We start from the raw sequence: 21,314 nt of genomic DNA on the forward strand, positions 1-21,314 counted from the left end.
TCTTGAAATTTATCCTGCAGATACACATATACATGTGGAAAGTGGCAGGTGCATAAACACCTAACACCAGCAGTTAAAGATTAAGTAAATAAAATTATGAAACACAGTGAGACATAAAACAAGAAAGTATGTTTAAGTTAAGGGAAGAAAACAAGGTGCAAAAGTGTTTGAAATATGCTACCATCTAAACAAAAAAGGGGGGAGAATGTATATGCACTGTCCTTTACATACTGTACAACAACACTGGACAGATATGCTGGGGAGAGGAAACGTGACTGAGGGACAGAGATAAAAGGAAGACTTCACTGTATATTTCGTGCACATTTTAAACTTTATTATATAAATGTATTATCAATCCAAAACAAGTAAGTTTAATATTAAATAAGCTAAATAGTTAATCTGATCATTCCATGCACTTTCAAAAGCTTCCCACTAGCCAGGCATGGTGGTGCATGCCTGTAGTTTCAGCTACTTGGGAGGCTGAGACAGGAAGATCACTTAAGCCCAGGAGTTTAAGGTTGCCATCAGCTATGACTGTGTTACTGCATTCCAGCCTGGGTGAGAGAGCAAGATCCTGCCTCTATAAAAAAAAAAAAATTAGGTGTCATGAGTGGAAGAAAAAAAAAGAAAAAGAAAAAAAGCTTCCCACTACTCTTTAAATTACATCTAAATGTCATATGATGGGCTTATAAAAATCTTACGTCATCCACTTAGTTTTACTTCCCACATTTTCATCTCTAGCCACTCTCTTATTTGCATTCCACAGTCCAGTCATCCTGAACCTTTTCCAGTTCCTTCAATAGGCGCTTTTCCATCTTGCTTCTGAACTTAGCAAATGCTATTATTTCTAAGCCTAGAACACTCTTCATCAACCTCTTCATATGCTTAAGGCCTACTGTAATGGCTAGCTCAAACAAAATTACTGCCTGCATAGAACTGTCCTTGATACTCCATCCTCAAGCCTGAGTTGAAGATCTGTCCTGTATGCCACTATAGTGTCCTAGAATTCTCCTATGATAGTGCTTTTTAAACTACCTAGTTTACAGGCGTCCCCAAACTACGGCCTGCAGGTCACATGCGGCCCCCTGAGGCCATTTATCCGCGCCGCCCCCCCCACCAACCCCCCCCGCACTTCAGGAAGGGGCACCTCTTTCATCGGTGGTCAGTGAGAGGAGCACAGTATGTGGCAGCCCTCCAACGGTCTGAGGGACAGTGAACTGGCCCCCTGTGTAAAAAGTTTGGGGACGCCTGACCTAGTAGTTTAATTCAACTGCCTGTGTTCCTCAAGAAAAATCAAAATCATAAGGGTTATATCTATCTCAACTTCTACTGAAGTCATGGAGCTGACATGGTATCTGGGATACAGCTGGCATTCAATGAATATTTGTCAGTAAATTCAATTAATTTAATTAATGAGTGAGTAAACGGAGAAATGTATAGATGAATAGATAGGAAGAAAGGAGGGGCACACAGATAAGACAGATTCAGGGAAGAAAATAAGGCAAATTACACTACAGGTTTTTTCTTAATATATGTTCCTTAAAGTTACCTGTACATTTTAGTTATTAACGGTCTTTGTGCCAACCCTTCTAATAGTTAATTCCTGAATACTGTATCACAGCAAATAAGATTCTAATTTGTGTGTGTGTGTGTGTGTGTGTGTGTGTGTGTGTGTGTGTGAGATGGAGTTTCGCTCTTGTTACCCAGGCTGCAGTGCAATAGCGCAATTTCGGCTCACCGCAACCTCCGCCTCCCGGGTTCAGGCAATTCTCCTGCCTCAGCCTCCTGAGTAGCTGGGATTACAGGCACGCATCACCATGCCCAGCTAATTTTTTGTATTTTTAGTAGAGACGGGGTTTCGCCATGTTGACCATAATGGTTTCGATCTCTTGACCTCGTGATCCACCCGCCTCGGCCTCCCAAAGTGCTGGGATTACAGGCATGAGCCACAGCGCCCAGCCCCGATTCTAATTTTCGATACTGTTAATTAGCAATAAAAGGGCCATATATCATCTTCATTTAAATTTGCTACAGAAACTAAAAGGGCTCTAAATCTGATTCAACAAATATTCTGTCCTACTACATTTTAAGAGTTTGATTCCATTTGGTAGCATGTTTCATAATTTCTATTTATGATTAACACTCACAAGTATTTAGCAATTAGAATATACATGAATTCATTAATGCCTGTAATCCTAGCACTTTGAGAGACCAAGGCAGGTGGATTACCTGAAGTCAGGAGTTCAAGATCAGCCTGACCAACATGAAGAAAATCTGTCCCTACTGAAAAAAAAAAAACAGTGTGTCTGTGTGTGTGTATATATATATATATATATATATATATACACACACACAGACACACACATACACACATACATGAATTCAAGAAATTCCATTCTTTATGTAAACTTTAAAATGAAAGTAAATCTTATTAATCTTTTTTATAGACATCAATACCCTGGATTTTTCTGATACTTCTGTAGTTAACCTTCCAAGTGGCATTTCCATAAAATAGGTATATTTCCAAAACTAACAGAGTAAACTTCTCATATTGAGGGATTTAACATTTGTGTATTCAGTTGTCTTCAAAACATTTAAAATCCAATGTCTTTATGAAAACCACAGTAAGATACCACTTTACATCCATCAGAATGGCTATGATCAAAAAAAAGGGGGGGCAGGAGGCTACATACAGTGGCTCATGCTTGTATTCCCAGTACTTCATGAGGCCAAGGCAGGAGGACTACTTGTGCCAGGAGTTCGAGACTAGCCTGGGCAACATAGTAAGACCTTATCTCTACAAAAAATAAAAAATTAGCTGAGCATGGTGGTATATGCCTGTAGTCCCAGCTACTCGAGAGGCTAAAGCAAGAGGATCACTTGAGACAAGAGTTCAAAGCTGCAGTGAGCCATGACTGCACCACTGCACTCCAGCCTGGACAACAGAGTGATACCCTGTCTCCAAAAAAAAAAAAAAAAAGTTAAACATAAAAGCTATATATAATCCAACAATTCTACTTCTGGGTATATACCTGAAAAAAACAGTGACTCAAACAAACACTTGTACACCAATGTTTACAGAAACGTTATTCATAATAGCCAAAATTTGAAAACAGCCTAAATGACCATGAGCAAATAAACGAATAAACAAAATGTGGTCTATATAAACAATGAAATACTATTCAGCCTTAAAAAGGAAGGAAATTCTGATAAATACTACAATATAGATGAACCTTGAAGACATTATGCTAAGTGAAATTAGCCAGATACAAAATGATAAACATTGTATCATTCCACTTACATGAAATACCTACTATGGGCAAATTCACAGGGACAGTGAGCAGAATAAAGGATACCAGTGGCTGGGGGACAGTGAAAATGGAGAGTTATTATATAATGGTAGAGTTCCAGTTTGGGACGATGAAAAAGTACTAGAGATGAATAGCAGTGATGTAGCACATTGCAAATGCATTTAATGCCACAGAATTTTACACCTAAAAATGGTTAAAATGGAAAATTTTATGTACATTCTACCACAATAAGAAAGGGAAAAAACCCAGTGTGTCCTACCATCACATTATTCAACAAGACAGAAACTGAAATTACCATCCCCCAAGCCAAATTCCAGACTGAATTTTGCCATTTCAAAGGTGCTCCATGGGAAAAAAAAGATTAAGTTTAAAATATTTGTGTTCCTTCTGTTTCTTCTCACTTCTTTAATTCTCAGATCTCATCTATCTCTAAGTTCTAGAAACATATCCTTCACATTACTCATGCTCTCTTCTGATACTATCTTAAATATATTGTTTTATCTATAGACAATAGGCTTTTATAATCTCTAAAATCTCTAAACTTTACCAATATAGTGTAAGTTTACTTTGTTAAATATTTAAGCTAACAGAAGTACGTTAAGTTTCAATTAAAACAGGTTTAGGCTGGGTGCAGTGGCTCACTCCTGTAAAACCCTACCACTTTGGGAGGCTGAGGCTGGCCCACTGCCTGAGCTCAGGAGCTTGAGACCAGACTGGTCAACATGGTGAAATGATCTCTCTACTAAAAATACAAAAAATTAGCAGGGCGTGGTGGTATACGCTTATAATCTCAGCTACTCGGAAAGCCAAGGCATGAGATTGCTTGAACCCGGGAGACCGTTCCACTCTAGCCTGGATGACAGAACAAGACTCTGTCTCAAAAAAAGAAAAAAAAAAAAAAAGACAAAACTGGTTTAAACTGTTCATTACTATAAAATTAACAATAAATCTATTAAGTCCTAAGCCTAATCAAACAATTGCTCGATTTTGAAAAAAAAAAAAAATCCTTATTTATGTTGTCCATTTATTTTCTACTACTACTTCACGTTAATCTTCCAATATGACCAATGAACATTTTACACTTACCTTTGTATGGTATTCCATAGCATCTAATTCACCTTGATTGAAAACAGCACATCTTTTACGCTTCTAAAGAGTAAATTACAGGAAAAAAATTAATGTTGCCATTAATATTTTGCTTTTTCATTAACACATTTCGCATGTAGTATATCTCAGTCTTTAAGAGTAATAATTGTCTACTGAGGTCAAAATCAATGCAAAGGATATGGACTGAGGAGGTAAGCTTTCCCAAATTTAAAAAAAACATCAACAACATAAACAAAATGGATTATAAAAGGTCACCTCAGCTTTATCTGTTATTAATAAGCACTAGGTCCACATGAGAAAGTATAGCACCAGCACCCATGAAATACAAGGAAACTATGACACTGTATGACATTACCAGTGCCATCTATCACTTTATATATGGTATAATTATTCTCAATTTTCTTCATTTCTGAGAATAGGAACTAGCAAGACACTATCATCAAAAGAAATTCCAATGTACTTATGACTGATCTGAGGGTTAGGTATGAATAAGATTTATATTAACACTGTTCTATATCTAACAATTCCATAGAAAAGAACACGTAAGACCATCCGATATAGAGCAAGGACTTTGTACTTTTTACTGCTGAAATCCCAGTGCTTACTTTGTGTCAAACTCTTAGCAGGCTAACAATAAATGTTTGTTGGCTAAATAAACAAATGGACTTAATATTGCATAATTTGCTTTAGTATATCAGAAGGTGTCATCAAGATTACATTTATGACATATGCTCATCTATTTTTCCATGTTATGAGAAATTTACCCAACCTAAGAGATTAAAACATTAAAAATTAATGCCCATACCCTGTAAACTATAAAGTCCTCTACAAAGGCTTGTTATTATCTGAATTACTTATATTACAACATACTATTTCACTAAGACCTCAGACAACACTTTTCTTTTGTGTGTATGACACATAGTAGACGATCAATAAATATCCGCTGAAAGAAAAAGGGGGCACAGTGGCTCATGCCTGTAATCCCAGCACTTTGGGAGGTAGAGGCAGGTGGATCACCTGAGATCAGGAGTTTGAGACTAGCCTGGCCAACAAAGTGAAACACCATCTCCAATTAAAATACAAAAAAATTGCGCCGGGTGCGGTGGCTCAAGCCTGAAATCCCAGCACTTTGGGAGGCCGAGGCGGGTGGATCACAAGGTCAAGAGATCGAGACCATCCTGGTCAACATAGTGAAACCCCGTCTCTACTAAAAATACAAAAAATTAGCTGGGCATGGTGGCACGTGCCCGTAATCCCAGCTACTCAGGAGGCTGAGGCAGGAGAATTGCCTGAGCCCGGGAGGCGGAGGTTGTGGTGAGCCGAGATCGCGCCATTGCACTCCAGCCTGGGTAACAAGAGCGAAACTCTGTCTCAAAAAAAAAAAAAACATACAAAAAATTGGCCGGTCATGGTGGTTGATGCCTGCAGTCCCAGCTACTTGGGAGGCCGAGACAGAAGTGCCTGAACCTGGGAGGCAGAGGTTTCAGTGAACTGAGATCACACCATTGCACTCCAGCCTGGGTGACAGAGACAGACTCCATCTCAAAAAAAGAGGGGATCAGCACATGAACACATAGAGGGGAATAACAGACACTGGGGCCTACTGGAGGGTAGAGGTCAGAGGATGGGAGGAGGGAAAGGATCAGGACAAATAACTAATGGGTAGTAGGCTTAATACCCGGGTGATGAAATAATTTGTACAACAAACCCCTATTACACAAGTTTACCTATATAACAAACCTATACATGTACCTGTTAACTTAAAAGTTAAAAATTAAAATTTAAAAAAAATGCACAAGAAAAAGTCACAATATTAAAAAGTTCTACTTCAGAAAATGTCTTTTCTTTATTACTTTCTGTATTCTAATTTTCAATAAACTTTCGTATTTAATATCCTTCTCCATCGGATTATAAGATCCATGACGGAGGGATTATGTCTATCTTGTTTCATCTACTCTGTGTACAGTGGCACACAGAAAGAGCTCAAACATTTGTTTGGTGAGTAATGAATGTTAATCCTATCACTAAAAAAGAAAATGTTGATAAAATCTATCTAAAATGGACTTTGTAAAATCACCTCCAAACACCTGAAAGATACAAAGAGTATTAAAGCATAATTTATTTGATTCTGTATGGCATTCCCAAAACTCTACTAAAAGATTGCACCAGTGTGAATATACAAATATACATAAGTTACAAACAAATACACTTACCACAGGAGCTTTCAATTTCACTAGAAACTTTTAAAACAATCATCCTTCTTGCAAACTTTATTACATGAACATATCTCCAAGGGATAGCTGGCTAAACATCTCTTAAAAACCACTTACTGCTACATTCCAACAACTTGAAATAGATTTATATATATATATATATATATATATATATATATATATATACACACACACACATATAGACACTTACTGCTTATTTTTTTAAGCAAAAGCAGTTGTAAATACATTCAATTAATACAAACGCCTAATTAAGAAAACAGATTTTTGAGGGGATCTTTGAAGGGGAGAGGGTTGTTGTTGCTGTTTTGCTGTCTGGGTTTATTTTCTTTGGTTACTTTACAGAGAATTCACTTCCCAGCCAACTTTGCTTATTTTTTAAATGCTATGTAATTTGGTCTTCTAAGAATAGCAGAAGCTAGGAAAAAAGCTACAAATTATTTTGGATATGCTAAAGCCTTTTTGGGTTCTATTGTTTCTTCTTTATACTTAATGAATCACCACATACTTAAGACATTTAGATGATAAATCTCATTTATGTTTTCTGCAGAAAAATAAGTATTTCTTAAAATTTTCTACCTTCTTAATAATAGAAATGGAGATTTCTTTTTCAACACCATTCATCAGATCTTCCTTTTCATTACTTTGCTGGCATTCTTTGTGAACAGCTGAAGTTATATAAGGTTTGGTGACATCAAACAGTTCAGGTCGAAAAACAAATTTTTGTGTGAACATTTCATAATATCCTCCATCATCATTCTCTGGCTTAGTGGTAGAGTCAGAAGCAATAAATGTAGCACAGGCTCCAGAGGAGGACACAGAATCCACTTGAAGAGAATCAAAGTAGACAGAAGTAGTGAACTCATTTTTATTGCAACAAGGCTCATGATGCTGGTGAAGTTGATAGTTTATCTTGTTGATAAAAGAAAGATGATCCAGTAACCACCCAGCTGACAACTGGTGTACCACAGACATTCCCTTCCTTTAAAAAAACCTCTGGTAATTAGGAACTAGAAGTAAAATCCAACTTTCGAGATCAGCTTCTTAAATGTCTTATATTTCAATAAACATATACTTCATACACGCAGATAGATTTGATGCACAAGTATGTAAACCAGACAGGCACACTGAAGAGAATTTAGCATTCACAATATGTTAATATATACAGAAGTTCTAAGAAAATTGCAATGTTTTAATATAAACTTTCTTTTTCATTTCATAGTTGATAACTCAACATTTTCAGCCAACTTGGCCAAAGGGGGTTAAAACCTGATCTTGTTTCTGGAATTCCAATGGGATCCTCCTGTCTTCCTGGGTCCCACATAACTTCTTGCTTTGTTCCTTGGGCCTAGCCACTAGGTCCACATCTTCCAACTCAGGAAGTCATTGAATCCTTAAAAGAATAAAGTGTGCTGTAAAAGCAAAGAACACTACATTACCTATGTGAATTCACCCTTCTTAATGAGATAAACCTATCTAGAGAAGGGCACAGAATTTCAGAAGGTGCTGTTAGCAGGTCAGTCCTCATTTTTTCAAACTGTCATAGTAAGTCAGCCCTACTTAATCACTACTACCAACAGAGTAATAAGGTAAAAAGAAAAAATTTTTCTCGTCAAATGAAATACAATTTTAACAGCACATCAGAAGCACTAAACCCTAGCAAAACGGCAAGGTTGAGAGTCTGAATCTGTAATTGGTTCTGAGCAATACCCCTTGGATAACTGGGTTTCTCAGAACTAATCTTTTTTTCTAAAGATGGATTACAGTTCTAGATATTGCTTTCTAAATCCAGTGCAGTGGAGAACTTAAGAGGGGACAAAATAAGAAATAAATGAGTGCTTAATGGCACAATTAATAATCATAGTATTTAGATTCAAATTTCTAACTCCATGAATGATATTGTATGTACATTGGTTTTCATACACAGTTCCTGGTTCATAGCCACTGTAGCCTTCTTGAGTGCAGGGGTGAAGGTTGAGTTGATCACCAATGGTCAATGATACAATGAATCATGTCTATACAATGAATCTGGGAGAGACGACACTATCTCATGATAGAAATAGTATCAGAAATGAATTAGAGGGAAGAAGGAGCCAGCCTAAGAGTGACAGCGACACAAGATGGCAGCCACCACAGGCTCAGGAGTAGGAATACCTCACAATTTCCAACTGTTGGAAGAACTCGAAGAAGGCTAGCAAGGAGTAGGAGACAGCACAATTAGCAGGAGTCTAGAAGATGATGAAGACATGACACCAAATGGACAGGGATGATAACTGGGCCTCCAAGAACAATTTATGAAAACTGAATATATAGCCTTAAATTAGAATGTGGACCTAAATACTCAGCAGCACTCCCCTTTGTAAAACGTGTAACAAAAATTAACATGGAGTTAACCGTTTTAAAGAAGTGGTGGACTCAAGAGCCATTTCAGTCCTAGCAAACAGCAGAATTCACATAGCATCAAAATTGTCCTGGAAGAGGTTGAACACCTAATGACATCTAAAGAAAACACGAAACTCCCTCAGGAGCCTGAAAGACAGTATTACAGCCATTAATCAAAAAGAAAAACCACAGGCCCTTTTTCCCACCCCTATTCAACTTAAGCAGTCTTCATTTTCCACAGTAGTAAATTTTCTAGATACATCTTATAGACCCCAAAGTACTAGAAAGGATCCTCCTATTCAAAAGAAATTTATCTTAAGATACTGGGAATGATACTAACTCTTTTGTCCATTTGAAATATATAAGTTGTGCTATAACAAATCACTTGTCAAAGGACAGGATCAAGAAAGTATATTTAAAGTGATTCCCATCATAAATGGTTGGGTACGTTCTAATAAAACTGTGGAAAGACATCACACAATTACCTTGTTGCTCATTACATGGCCTGGGGTCTCTGCCTTCTCCCACTACCGCTCTCCCTTTCTCCCACCCCCACACCATGCAACAGCCCTCTAGCCCGGGAGGCCTAAGAGTAGATGTCAATGTCACAGCCTTTGGGACTACTGCTGAGTGTGTGGGCACCTCCGGTTTAAGCAATGATGTGCCTTCCAAACCACTGTCCTGTCCCCAACTCTTCCACTCCCCGCCTTAGCCAAAGCACAGATTGTAACTCCTCTGCTCCTCTCTGAGACTGGCCTTCTGTGAGGAATTCAGAGCTTTCCCCATATCTCCTCTCCCCAACCTTTATCAAGAGACGCGGCAGGGTGCAGTAGCTCATGTAATCCCAGCACTTTGGGAGGCCAAGACAGGTGGATCACCTGAGCTCAGGAGTTCAAGACCAGCCTGGCCAACAAGGTGAATCCCCGTCTCCACTAAAAATACAGAAAAATTAGTCGGATGTGGTGGCACACACCTGTAATCCCAGCTATTCAGGAGGCTGAGGAAGGAGAATCACTTGAACCTGGGACAGGGGAGGTTGCAGTGAGCAGAGATCATGCCATTGCACTCCAGCCTGGGTGACAGAGCGAAACTCCGTCTCAAAAAAAAAAAAAAAAAAAAGGAGAGAATTGCTGCTCCCACCCCATCAAGTCACTTTGTGCACTGTCACCACCCAACATTTTCCATGACACTTCCTTGCTTTGACCAGCCATAAAGTAAGGTTGGAAGCACATTTATTCACTCTCCAAAAATGAATTTTGGGTCCTCAGCCCTGCCATATTCTGCTGTCATCATCAGCTTTTTAACTCAGGCTTTGATATGGGGAAAAGAACAGTCAGCAGGGTTACTCCCCAGGGCTCTCAGAGTCGTTGGTGGTTAAACCTGGAAAAAGGCCACATGAAGACAACTGTAAGCACACATGAACCCTCTGAATTGTTTTCTTTTCCAGCAATTGTGTTTGCTCTTAAAAATTGAAGTTTTAAACAGGGCTCTCATTTGGTCATCCTTGCAATCCACTGGCGTCTAGCTCGGAATGTGACAAATGGAACCGAAAGAACCTTGAATTTGGTGCATACTTTAGTTTTGGTGCTGCTGCTTCTCAAGATCCTCAGCAGGGACTAAGAAATTGAGCAGCACAGCAGGAATATCAGGAAATTAGTAGGCTTGACTTCCTGGCAAATTGCTGCCAGGACCACTAAAAGCTGAACTACGCATGTACACCAAAATAAAAGCAATTCTTTGTACTAAATTTTTCTTTTAATTTTGCATTTGTGTAAAACCAACTTTTGAAGCAGCAACTATATAGTCTGAAAAGCAACTGATGTTTCCATTAATCTTTCCTGGGGTAAACGTTAGTTCTAAGGATTTAACAACCTGTAAGTTTAACCTAACAGTATGCCACAAGGAGACTTTTTATTATCAACCTGTTGCCTAATTTTAATATAATTTTTGTATTAATATAATCTTTGGTTCTTCTCCATCCCCTTCATAGGCAACAGCTGAAATGAAAGGGTACTGGAATAGCCAGTGAGAGCTAGAAATTCAGACGGGAACACTGAAACTCAGAGCAGAACGGCTACATGCCCAAAAACAACAATGCTGGTTAATGGCACAATTGCTACCAAACCCAAGTATCCAGATTTCCTGGAGCTGTGAGTTCTTCCAACACCACCACTCTCCAGGTAATGGGCAGTGCCTGTTTCTGAAGTCAAACTCACAGAAGCGAGAAAATCCTATTTTAGCAAAGTGATATACTGCTTTGTGGTTGCAGCCCTCTCCTGCGTCTCTGCTTCACATCCACTCCCTCGCCGCCTGTCCCCAACCACTTGGATTCTTGCCGGCTTCTTTCAAGTCAGCCACCACTAGAGGACTGTGAGACTCCCGCAAGTGATCAAATATCGAGCCCGAATTTCGGAGGCAGCCACACTAACGCGATCCTTGGAGCCCACTGCACGCACTCTGCAGCCCCTCTCCTACCTCACCGCTTCCCCTGTCAGAAAAGCGGACGCCGCCTTCCCAGACTCTCCTCAAGAAAACAGCACCCATCTAAATAGTGATCATGAAAAACGCCCCTTTCAGTACACAGAAAAAAAGCTTTCTCCTTTTCTAAGAGTTCGTGGGCGCCGCCATGTTGCCTTACGGAAAAACGTTTCCAGGGGGAGTTGGAGTGCTCAGGCCGCTCCTCCGCACTTAGGCTGCCCACAGACCTTCAGAGCTAAATTTAGGGGTCGTATCGTACTTCGTAGGGACAGTTACACTGGCCCACAGACGCAAGTGTCCTAGGCAGGGCGGCTGGGCGGGACCAGCACGCAGAGTTCCGGCAACGAGGCGGTCGCAGAAAAGTTACCTCACGCGTCATGCGTAATGACGTCAGAGCCGGCGGAGACTTTCAAATTCGAACGGTCTTGGCGGGCAAAGGAAGGACCTGGTGTTTTGATGACTGCTGTCCTGCCTAGCGGATACTTGCACGGTTTACAGAAATTCGGTCCTTGGGTCGTGTCAGGAAACTGGAAAAAAGGTGACTAATGACATAGAGTTAGCCTTGTTTCTGCAGAACCGTTCTGGAGAAAGACAGTGATGGCGCCAGTGACTGAAGTTTTAGAGGTCCTGAGACAATGTTTTGGTGTTTGTTTACTGTTGGGAGAAGCCTTAAGGCCAAAACTGCGTGGCGCTGGTTTCAGGGGGTCCATTAAATTTCCACTAGCAATGATATTGGAGGGGGAAAGGGGAGGACCTGGGGAACACTGATGAGGAATGGAGGCCCCAGAGAGGAAAAGGGGAAAAATTGAAGGGGACGGAAGCAGATGGACAAGAGAAGACGGGTGGGTTGCGTCTGAATACTACTATAGTTTCTCAGTGGCCGTGTAAGGACTGCGTGTAGAAGACTTCATCTTAAATCATGAGAGCACATTATAAGTGGAGATTAAACGGGGACGCACAGGTGTGAGTGGAAAAGTTGAATATATGAACAAGCGCTCATTGAAGGACAAATAGGCGGCCAAAACCAAGAAGAGTGTAATCAGTGGAAAAGACTAGGGAGTACCCAGAGAAGTCGAAGGAGAGCCACCTTCCTGAAAACCAGGGCAGGACCTGAGAGAGCTGAGTGCAAAGATGAGACGGGATCAAAAGTTTTGTAAATCATGTGTATCTTAGGAGGCAACCTTTTTAGCAGATGTGAAGGGAGTGACCGGTTTATATGCTTTGTAAATGGTGGTAGCCTAGAAACCGTCTTGTGGACCAGATGATTTATCCTTGTTGAAGGGGAGATTGATGCCAAAAGGGCAGTAATTGAGGAAACAATTGGTTAAGGATAGAGCCGGAGAGATAGACGTTAGGAAAACAATAGTTTCATTCTCTGAAACCAAAGAAAAGGAAACATTTTTAGGTGAATAAGATAATTTGAGTGAATTTTTTGGTCTTCCTATTGAAATAGGCACAGCCAACAGCAGTGACGTGGACCAGAGATTTAGCTACCACGGATATCCTGTGAAGGCAAAAACCATAACTTACTCATCTTTGCATCTCCTGCATTGCCTAGCACACTCTTATACATAGTGGGCAGTTAATAAATGTTTATGTTGACTATTTTTAAAGGGAACTAAATAGTTATTCCTGCAAATGAGAACTTAAGTGTACATAAACAACTTAAGATACCCCAGGGGAAAGATGATAATCTTGAATAAACAATGAAACCTGACTGCCTTTTTGTGTAAGGATAAACACTTGTTTCATGTACCATCCCTGTCTGGAAAGTTTGGTGGTGTTTTTTTTTTTTTTTTTTTTTTTAATCCTGAATTCGTGAATGTAGATCATAAGCATGAAGCGCAGTTCGGTTTCCACCGGTGGTGCTGGCCGCCTCTCCATGCAGGAGTTAAGATCCCAGGACTTAAATAAACAAGGCCTCTATACTCCTCAAACGTGAGTATTTCCCTTGTGGTTCTAACTTGCATGCTTTATCATCTTAGGCAAATAAATCATAAAAATAGTTAATACAAAGATGTAATATGAGTGATGTCTTGGTGAGTCTTGTCTGTTCCCAGTGGTACCTAATTTTGGATCAATGAGGTCTAAAAGTGAGTGTGATACTCTGCTAGGTGTCATGTGTCATCTCATTTGTTTCTTAAATTCCCAAAGCCAAATGCTTTACCAGGCACCCCTTAAAAGGACTGTTAATTCTTCAGTACTCTCCTTTTTTTCTCTTTTATTTTAGAGCTACTTGTTTAAGCAGGCTCTGTGCTGTAACTTAGAGTTCACTGAGATATTTTCAGTTAACAAAGCTCTCAATCAAATCAGAGGAAAAGTATTTGCTCTCGTAATAAGGTATAATATAGTAGCAGCCTACAAAACACCACTCCTCCAAACTCTCCTCAAGATTTGCTGAAAAAATATCTGAAAGAACTTCCTATTATATAGTTTTTCACTCTGAGTGATCTTCCAGATAAAAAAAGGCTATTTGTAAGCCATTATAGAGCTGTATCAATTCTTCTCTAATACTCAGGTACAACTTACTTGCTAACTGATTTTAAATTACTTGGGTTTACAGAATATGAGCCTATGCTACTTTTAGACCCTTGAAATATTTATATATTTTTCCTTTTGAATACTATAAACCAAGAAAGTATTTGTGCTGTTACACATTACGTACACCAAGAAGACTTTATTCCTTTAATTGTATTAGAAGCTAAAAGGTCACCATGGTCCATTTTTTTTTTTTGCCTACAGTTTAGATAATGTAGTAAGTGCAGCTAGATTCTGATACAGAGTAGTCTCTAAAAGAAAAAAAAATTGTAAATGTGGTTGAGAACATGGAAATCATAATGTAGATCGGATTTTTGTTCTGCAGAGAAGTCAAAGACTTAAATCTGCATAATAAGCCTTACTTTTGACCATTTTGTCTTAACTGGACTTCCCACCTACACCTGTCTTTGTTTTGGCAAATAAGTGAAATAAGCTAGGAATAGACAGTTAAACACCACGTTTCTCAAAGGTGCAAACTAAGAAAAAGTTTATCTTGTAGAATTAAAAAGTAAAATGGATGCTAGAAGCTGGGAAGGGTAGGGAGAAGACAGGTATACAGAGAGATTTGTTAAAGGACACAAAATTATAGCTGGATAGGAGGAATAAGTTCTGGCATTCTATAGTACTGTATAATGACTATAGTTAATAATAATATATTGTATAGTTTTAAATAGCTAGGAGGATATTGACTGTTCCCAACACAAAGAAAATATAAATGTTTGAGATGATGGATATGCTAATTACCCTGATTTGCTCATTGTACCTTATATGTATCACAGTGTCACTATGTACTCCATAAATAGGTACAATTATTTGTCAATTTTTAATTTTTTCTATTAATAATTTAAAATTAGAAAGTAATAATGATATTTTGGCCTGAAAGTATGTTCTGTGTCTTTAGGATGCAAATTTGCTATCTTGTTCTTTACCTTCAGGGTTTTTTTTTTTAACTTTGGCTTTACTCTTTGGAAATGCAAATTTAAGGTAGAAAATGTTTAGATGGTTATTAAAAATGAGATGAGTGAAACAGACGTGCTGAGGTTAAAACAAAGATTAAATCTACCAAAGGGTACATGTATCAATGGGACCTCTGCTGTTCCCCCAACATTACAAGCATTATAACTTATATTGCCATGTCTACCCCATCCTATTTATAACAGCTTTCATGACTTCACTAAACATTTTTATGATTTTGAATTATTTTTATAGGTAGTAGGGAAAAGTTGTTGGTTCTATTTCTAAAAGTTTCTTGAGCTAATTTTAATTTTTATATTAAAGAGTTGTTTTCTATTTTTCTTAAAGCAAAGAGAAACCAACCTTTGGAAAGTTGAGTATAAACAAACCAACATCTGAAAGAAAAGTCTCGCTATTTGGCAAAAGGTAATGATATTTCTTATTAGCTCTAAAAAGGAATTCTCGTAGCCATACGTTGTTGCCCTCAGAGAACAAATACATTAGATGATGTGGTTCCTTTGGAGAGAAAAGTTATAATCTCATTTTCCTGTTTTTAAATGGTTAAAATTTTAGGTTATATCTGCTTTAGACAGTATAGCTAACATATTCAGACCACTATTTCATTGTTAGAAGTAAATAATTGATTGAAAATTTTCTACCTAGCTTTCAGACACAGTGGACTCATTGCATTTTAAAATAAGGAGTGGCCAGGCATGGTGGCCATGCCTGTAATCCCAGCACTTTGGGAGGTCGAGATGGGAGAATTGCTTGAGTCCAGGAGTTCGAGACCAGCCTGGGCAACATGGCAAGACCCTGTATCTACAAAAAAAAAAAAAAAAAAAAGTTAATTAGCCAGGCAGGCATGTCAACCAGGTAAAGCGGCTCACACCTGTAATCCCAGCACTTAGGGAGACTGAGATGGAAGGATTGCTTGAGTCCAAGAGTTCGAGACCAGCCTGGGCAATATGGCAAGACCTTGTCTCTAAAAAGAAATTTTTTTTAATTAGCCAAGCATGTAAACCAGGTGTGGTGGCTCACACCTGTAATCCCAACACTTCGGGAGGTCAAGGCAGGCAGATCACTTGAGTCCAAAAGTTCAAGACGCAACTTGGGCAACATGGTAAAACTCTGTCTTTAGAAAAAATACAATAATTAGCCAGGGCCAGTGACGCATGTTTGTAGTCCTATCTACTTGGGAGGCTGAGGCAGGAGGATCACTTGAACCCAGGAGGTGGAGGTTGCAGTAAGCTGAGATGGTCACACCACTGAACTACAGTCTGGGTGACAGTGAGAAACTATCTCAAAAAAAAATTTTTTTTTAATTTAAAAATTAGCTGGGCATTATGGTGCACACCTATAATCCTAGCTACTCAAGAGGCTGAGGCAGAAGGTTTGCTTGAGCCCAGGAGGTCAAGGCTTTAGTGAGCCATGTTAGCGCCACTGCACTCTGGCCTAGGCAATAGAGAAACACCCTGTCTCAAAAAAATAAATATAAAATGAGAAAACATTATCTCGTTCAACATTTTAGTCTTTTTTACAGTCTAAAAGACTAATGAGAACTCCACAGAGCTTTTGTTTTATGGGCTATATCTGTCAATATTAACCATAGTAGAAATTAAAACTGAGAAAAATTTAAAATATGTATTCAATTTAAAATAACAACCCATTACATGGTAACATAAATAACATGTTTTTAAATTTTAAAAAACATATTTTAAAAAATAAAACAATTTCAGTAAGAAGAGTGACATCGTTTTTGAGTTTTTGCAAATCTCTTGTGGCTTAATAGCAGACAGCTAGATTCCAATACTTGCTTCTGCATTGAATCTCTTGCAATATCATACATCATGTTACCAGCCTCTAGAAGACTCCACTGTATACTCACGAGAGATTGATAATGAAAAGAGCAAATAGCATCTTAATTTTATCATAAAAATAGTTTTGACTTCTCAGTATTCCCTAGACAACACTTTGAGAACAACCATTTAGAGTAGATCAGTGGGTGTCTAGGCTGCAGGTTGGAGAAGGATTGACTGTCAACGGGATAAGGAGACTTTGGGGATGATAGAAATGTTCATATGTTGATTGGCAAAGGTGACACAAATGCATATATTGTCAAACTTCATCAAAACTGTATGCTTTAAACAGGTGCATTTTATTCTAAACAAATTATGTCAATAAAATTGATGTTTTTAAAAAAATGTTCAACCCCTAAATTTTTTTTTTTTTTTGAGACCGAGTTTCACTCTTGTTACCCAGGCTGGAGTGCAATGGCGCGATCTCGGCTCACCGCAACTTCCACCTCCTGGGTTCAGGCAATTCTCCTGCCTCAGCCTCCTGAGAAGCTGGGATTACAGGCACGCGCCACCATGCCCAGCTAATTTTTGGTATTTTTAGTAGAGACGAGGTTTCACCATGTTGACCAGGATGGTCTCGATCTCTCGACCTCGTGATCCACCCGCCTCCGCCTCCCAAAGTGCTGGGATTACAGGCTTGAGCCACCGCACCCAGCCTCAACCCCAAAATTAAGAAAATGAATTATGTTGTGGTTTCACCAAAACAAAATATAACCTTAAGACAAACTCATTTCTTCCATTATTTTCAAAATATTTAGAAATAAAGTACTTATCACCTTTTTAAAAATTTGCTGCTGTGAAAACAACTTGGTTTCATTGGTTTAAACTTCCATTTTTGGTGTTTATTCCAGTGGATGAAAAATTTTAAGGTATTTTTGTAATGTAACTCATCTCAGAGCTAAAGTTTAGAGATGATAATAATTATGAAATCTAATATTTGTGGAACATTCCTATAGGCCAGGCATTGTTTTAGGTGCTTTATCTATATTTTCTTTCAATCAATCCTTTGAACTGCCCTATGAGAAGGTACTGATATTGTCTGAATTTTTTTCTTGTTGTTGGTTTTGTTTTGTTTTGAGACAGAGTCTCACTCTGTCTCCCAGGCTGGAGTGCAGTGGTGCGATCTCAGCTCACTGCAACCTCTGCCTCCCAGATTCAACCAATTCTCCTGCCTAGTCTTCCGAGTAGCTGAGACTACAGGCATGTGCTACCATCCTCGGCTAATTGTTTGTATTTTTAGTAGAGACAGGGTTTCACTGTATTAGCCAGGCTGGTCTCGATCTCCTCAATCTCCTACTTATACATAAGGAAATTAAAACACAGAGACCTTACGTAATTAATCCAAGATCATACAACTAGCAACAGACGGAATTTGAAACCATATTCTGGCTCCAGACCTTATGCTCTATAAATTGACTGATAGAGTATTCTGATTAGGGGAGAAAATCTCTTAAAATTTAAAAAGCTATCAATTTGGTATAGAATAAGAGCTAAATCTATATACCTATTCATTTTATTGTATATATACCTGTATATATACTAAACGCCTAAGTAAGAGCACTGCGTAGAAAAGTGGTTCTCAAATTAGCAAATTATCAAGGAAAATAAACTAATTAATTCACTAATTAATCAGGGCAGTCGAATGAGCCAATCTAAAGAAGCCTTAGATCCTTAGGAAAAAAGCTTACAAGCAGCTTGCAGGGAGAAATGAAGTTTTGATGAGTGTTCACATAATAACAACATTTGTTGTCACTCAGCTTGGTAACATCTGTCCAATAAGGAAAATTATTGTTCTGATGATATTTAATAAGCTTTGATGGTTAGCTAAAGTGGGCCACAAAGCTAAGCAAAGTAACCATTATAAAGATTATTTAAACAAACAAGGTTTTGTTTTGGGGAGTTGGGCTTAGATGAAGCATATATGCTATAGCCATAATGACTAAAAAGTAGCAACAAATGTATTTATGGTAAATCACAGATACATAATATAGATATTGTGTGATAGAGAAAAGCTCATGAGAAAACACCTGCGCAATGGTGTTTGTACCATTTTCCCCCAAGAAATAATGGCAAGTGAAGGGATTAGGAGTAAAGGACAATTACGGAAGGGTAAGTGAAATAGCAAAAAGATTTCAGCTATTGAATAAAGTTGGAGAATAGTTGGTGCAGTAGATCCAGCAGATTCGAAGTGTACATTCTTTGAGGATGATGCACTTGTTAATAACATAAAGCACCACAATTTTTTTTTTTTTTGAGACAGATTCTTGCTCTGTCACCCAGGCCAGAGTGCAGTTATGTGATCTCGGCTCACTGCAACCTCCATTTCCCAAGTTCAAGTGATTCTGCCCCAGCCTCCTGAATAGTTGGGATTACAGGCGTGCACCACCAAATCCAACTGAGTTTTATATTTTTAGTAAAGACGGGGTTTTACCGTGTTGGCCAGGCTGACCTCAGGTGATCCACCTATCTCAGCCTCCCAAAGTGCTGGGATTACAAGCGTGAGCCACCACACCCAGCCAAGTATGTGTTTATTCCTGCCTCGCTTCACATCTTCAACTGCTATAACTTCATGTTTTATTCTTCTTTATTTGTTCTTTTTCTCTGATTTAAATAAGAGAATTCTGTTTAGTTATGAGAATTTATACTATCACATTGGATATTACGTAAAGAAAAAAATTTAATGTTTGATGTTGATGTAATGCAAAACTGCCTTGATCACAGAAGGAGAAAGTTTTAACTGGCTTTTTAAAAATATATTTCCAGAACTAGTGGACATGGATCCCGGAATAGTCAATTAGGTATATTTTCCAGTTCTGAGAAAATCAAGGACCCGAGACCACTTAATGACAAAGCATTCATTCAGCAGTGTATTCGACAACTCTGTGAGGTACTTTATGATTTTAGTCTAAACTGTGATTCTTATCATAGGTATTTTCAAATAATTTTCCATTACAAAATGTTTGGTGTTTCATAAAAAGTATGTAGTTTCTTACAGAAAATGGTTATGCACATAATGTATCCATGAAATCTCTGCAAGCTCCCTCTGTTAAAGACTTCCTGAAAATCTTCACATTTCTTTATGGCTTTCTGTGCCCCTCATATGAACTTCCTGACACAAAATTTGAAGAAGAGGTTCCAAGAATCTTTAAAGACCTTGGGTATGTATATTTCTCACTAGTTTAGAGACATAACTGGCACACAGAGACCAATCAAATTCAATCAATTTGTAAAGTTTAAGTTAGAAAAATAATATGTTTTAAGATGACCACTTTGGGCAATATGCGTAGGATAAATTGAAGAGGAAAAAAAGCACTGCTTACAAAAAAACAAATAAAAATTGCCAGTGGTAGAAGCAGAAAGAATTAACAAATTGTTAGCAACTGATGAAGTTTGATGATGGTTACACACAAATTAAATACAACTTTCTTAAAAAGAAAAAAAAAAAAACTATTCATATGTTATTACAGAGCAACAGAAGATAGAACATAAAGCCCTGAACTGCTGAAGTGACAGGGAATAGAAAAGACAAGCTAGATACCATAGATTTTACAGAAGCCAAAAAAAACAGGATTCACACCTGGGGAAAATAGAGTGTGATGAAATTGAAAGGGGGAAGAATGGATTTGGAGGTGTACATACATGTGGTTTATGAGGGAACAAAATATCTTTTGGGAGAGTAGTCCAGCATATTGTTTGTACAGATCAAGTTCTGCAGCTTGGGGGATATATGTACAAAGTAATCTACGGAGAAATACATAGAGATTAAGATGGCTAAGGACAGAATCCCAACATAACTTAAGGTTCTAAACAAGTCAAGATTGGGTATATATGTGGAATTTTTTTTAATGTAACTTTTCAATTAACCATTATCTTTACTAAGTTATAAAAACATTAAATTAGCTTATGTTTTTCTAATTTCTCATAGGTATCCTTTTGCACTGTCCAAAAGCTCCATGTATACAGTGGGGGCTCCTCATACATGGCCTCACATTGTGGCAGCCTTGGTTTGGCTAATAGACTGCATCAAGGTATTTGATTTGTCCTTTTGAAATGTGTACATGGGAAAGGATTTTCTTCCTCAGAAAGATATTTTTCTCTCTCAATCTTTGGACAGTATTCTCAGAGTTTGCTTCAGAGTTTTCATTTTTCAAAGCACATTTGATTTTAAGTTTTTCAAACTATTATCACAAGGCAAAAGGAAGAAAGTACCAAATTAACAAGGAGATTATTTGTTTTCTTGAGGTTTTACAATTCAAAAAAGATGTGTCAATAGGAAATTCATTTTTTAGTTTCCCTCATGAAATTCATTTTCACCCTTTTTAATTAAAATCCATATTCACTGCAAGAAGTTTGGAGAATACAGTGATGTAATCATAATCTCCCAACTTAGAGACAGTAACATAAAACATTTCCTTGTGATAGGTTTTCTGTTGTTGTTGTTGTTGTTGTTGTTGTTT

General features: G+C 38.1%; 2 protein-coding genes and 1 pseudogene across 3 annotated transcripts in view; 2 read left to right on the top strand and 1 right to left on the bottom strand.

The window, feature by feature from the left end:
* Positions 1–11,860, bottom strand: part of METTL4 (methyltransferase 4, N6-adenosine) — a 44,379-nt gene extending 32,519 nt beyond the window's left edge. The window contains exons 1-3 of one of the 2 annotated variants that reach the window (XM_010335525.3): positions 11,670–11,860; positions 7,229–8,061; positions 4,398–4,460 (exon numbers count right to left, since the gene is read on the bottom strand). In XM_010335525.3, the coding sequence (XP_010333827.1) occupies positions 4,398–4,460; positions 7,229–7,624 (459 nt within the window). In that variant the 5' untranslated portion in view covers positions 7,625–8,061; positions 11,670–11,860. The other variant, XM_074383711.1, reaches the window with a different exon arrangement.
* On the top strand, positions 8,770–9,204 carry LOC101031330 (ubiquitin-conjugating enzyme E2 variant 1 pseudogene; annotated as a pseudogene).
* A 54-nt stretch (positions 11,861–11,914) lies between the features above and the next one.
* Positions 11,915–21,314, top strand: part of NDC80 (NDC80 kinetochore complex component) — a 49,222-nt gene continuing 39,822 nt past the window's right edge. The window contains exons 1-6 of the mRNA XM_003924805.4: positions 11,915–12,047; positions 13,338–13,447; positions 15,350–15,427; positions 19,621–19,744; positions 19,843–20,015; positions 20,783–20,885. Coding sequence (XP_003924854.3) covers positions 13,347–13,447; positions 15,350–15,427; positions 19,621–19,744; positions 19,843–20,015; positions 20,783–20,885 — 579 coding nt within the window. The 5' untranslated portion in view covers positions 11,915–12,047; positions 13,338–13,346. The remainder of the gene's footprint in view (positions 12,048–13,337; positions 13,448–15,349; positions 15,428–19,620; positions 19,745–19,842; positions 20,016–20,782; positions 20,886–21,314) is intronic.

The sequence above is a fragment of the Saimiri boliviensis genome, chromosome 13 (assembly GCF_048565385.1).
Source record: "Saimiri boliviensis isolate mSaiBol1 chromosome 13, mSaiBol1.pri, whole genome shotgun sequence".
In the NCBI taxonomy this organism is placed as follows: Eukaryota; Metazoa; Chordata; class Mammalia; order Primates; family Cebidae; genus Saimiri; species Saimiri boliviensis.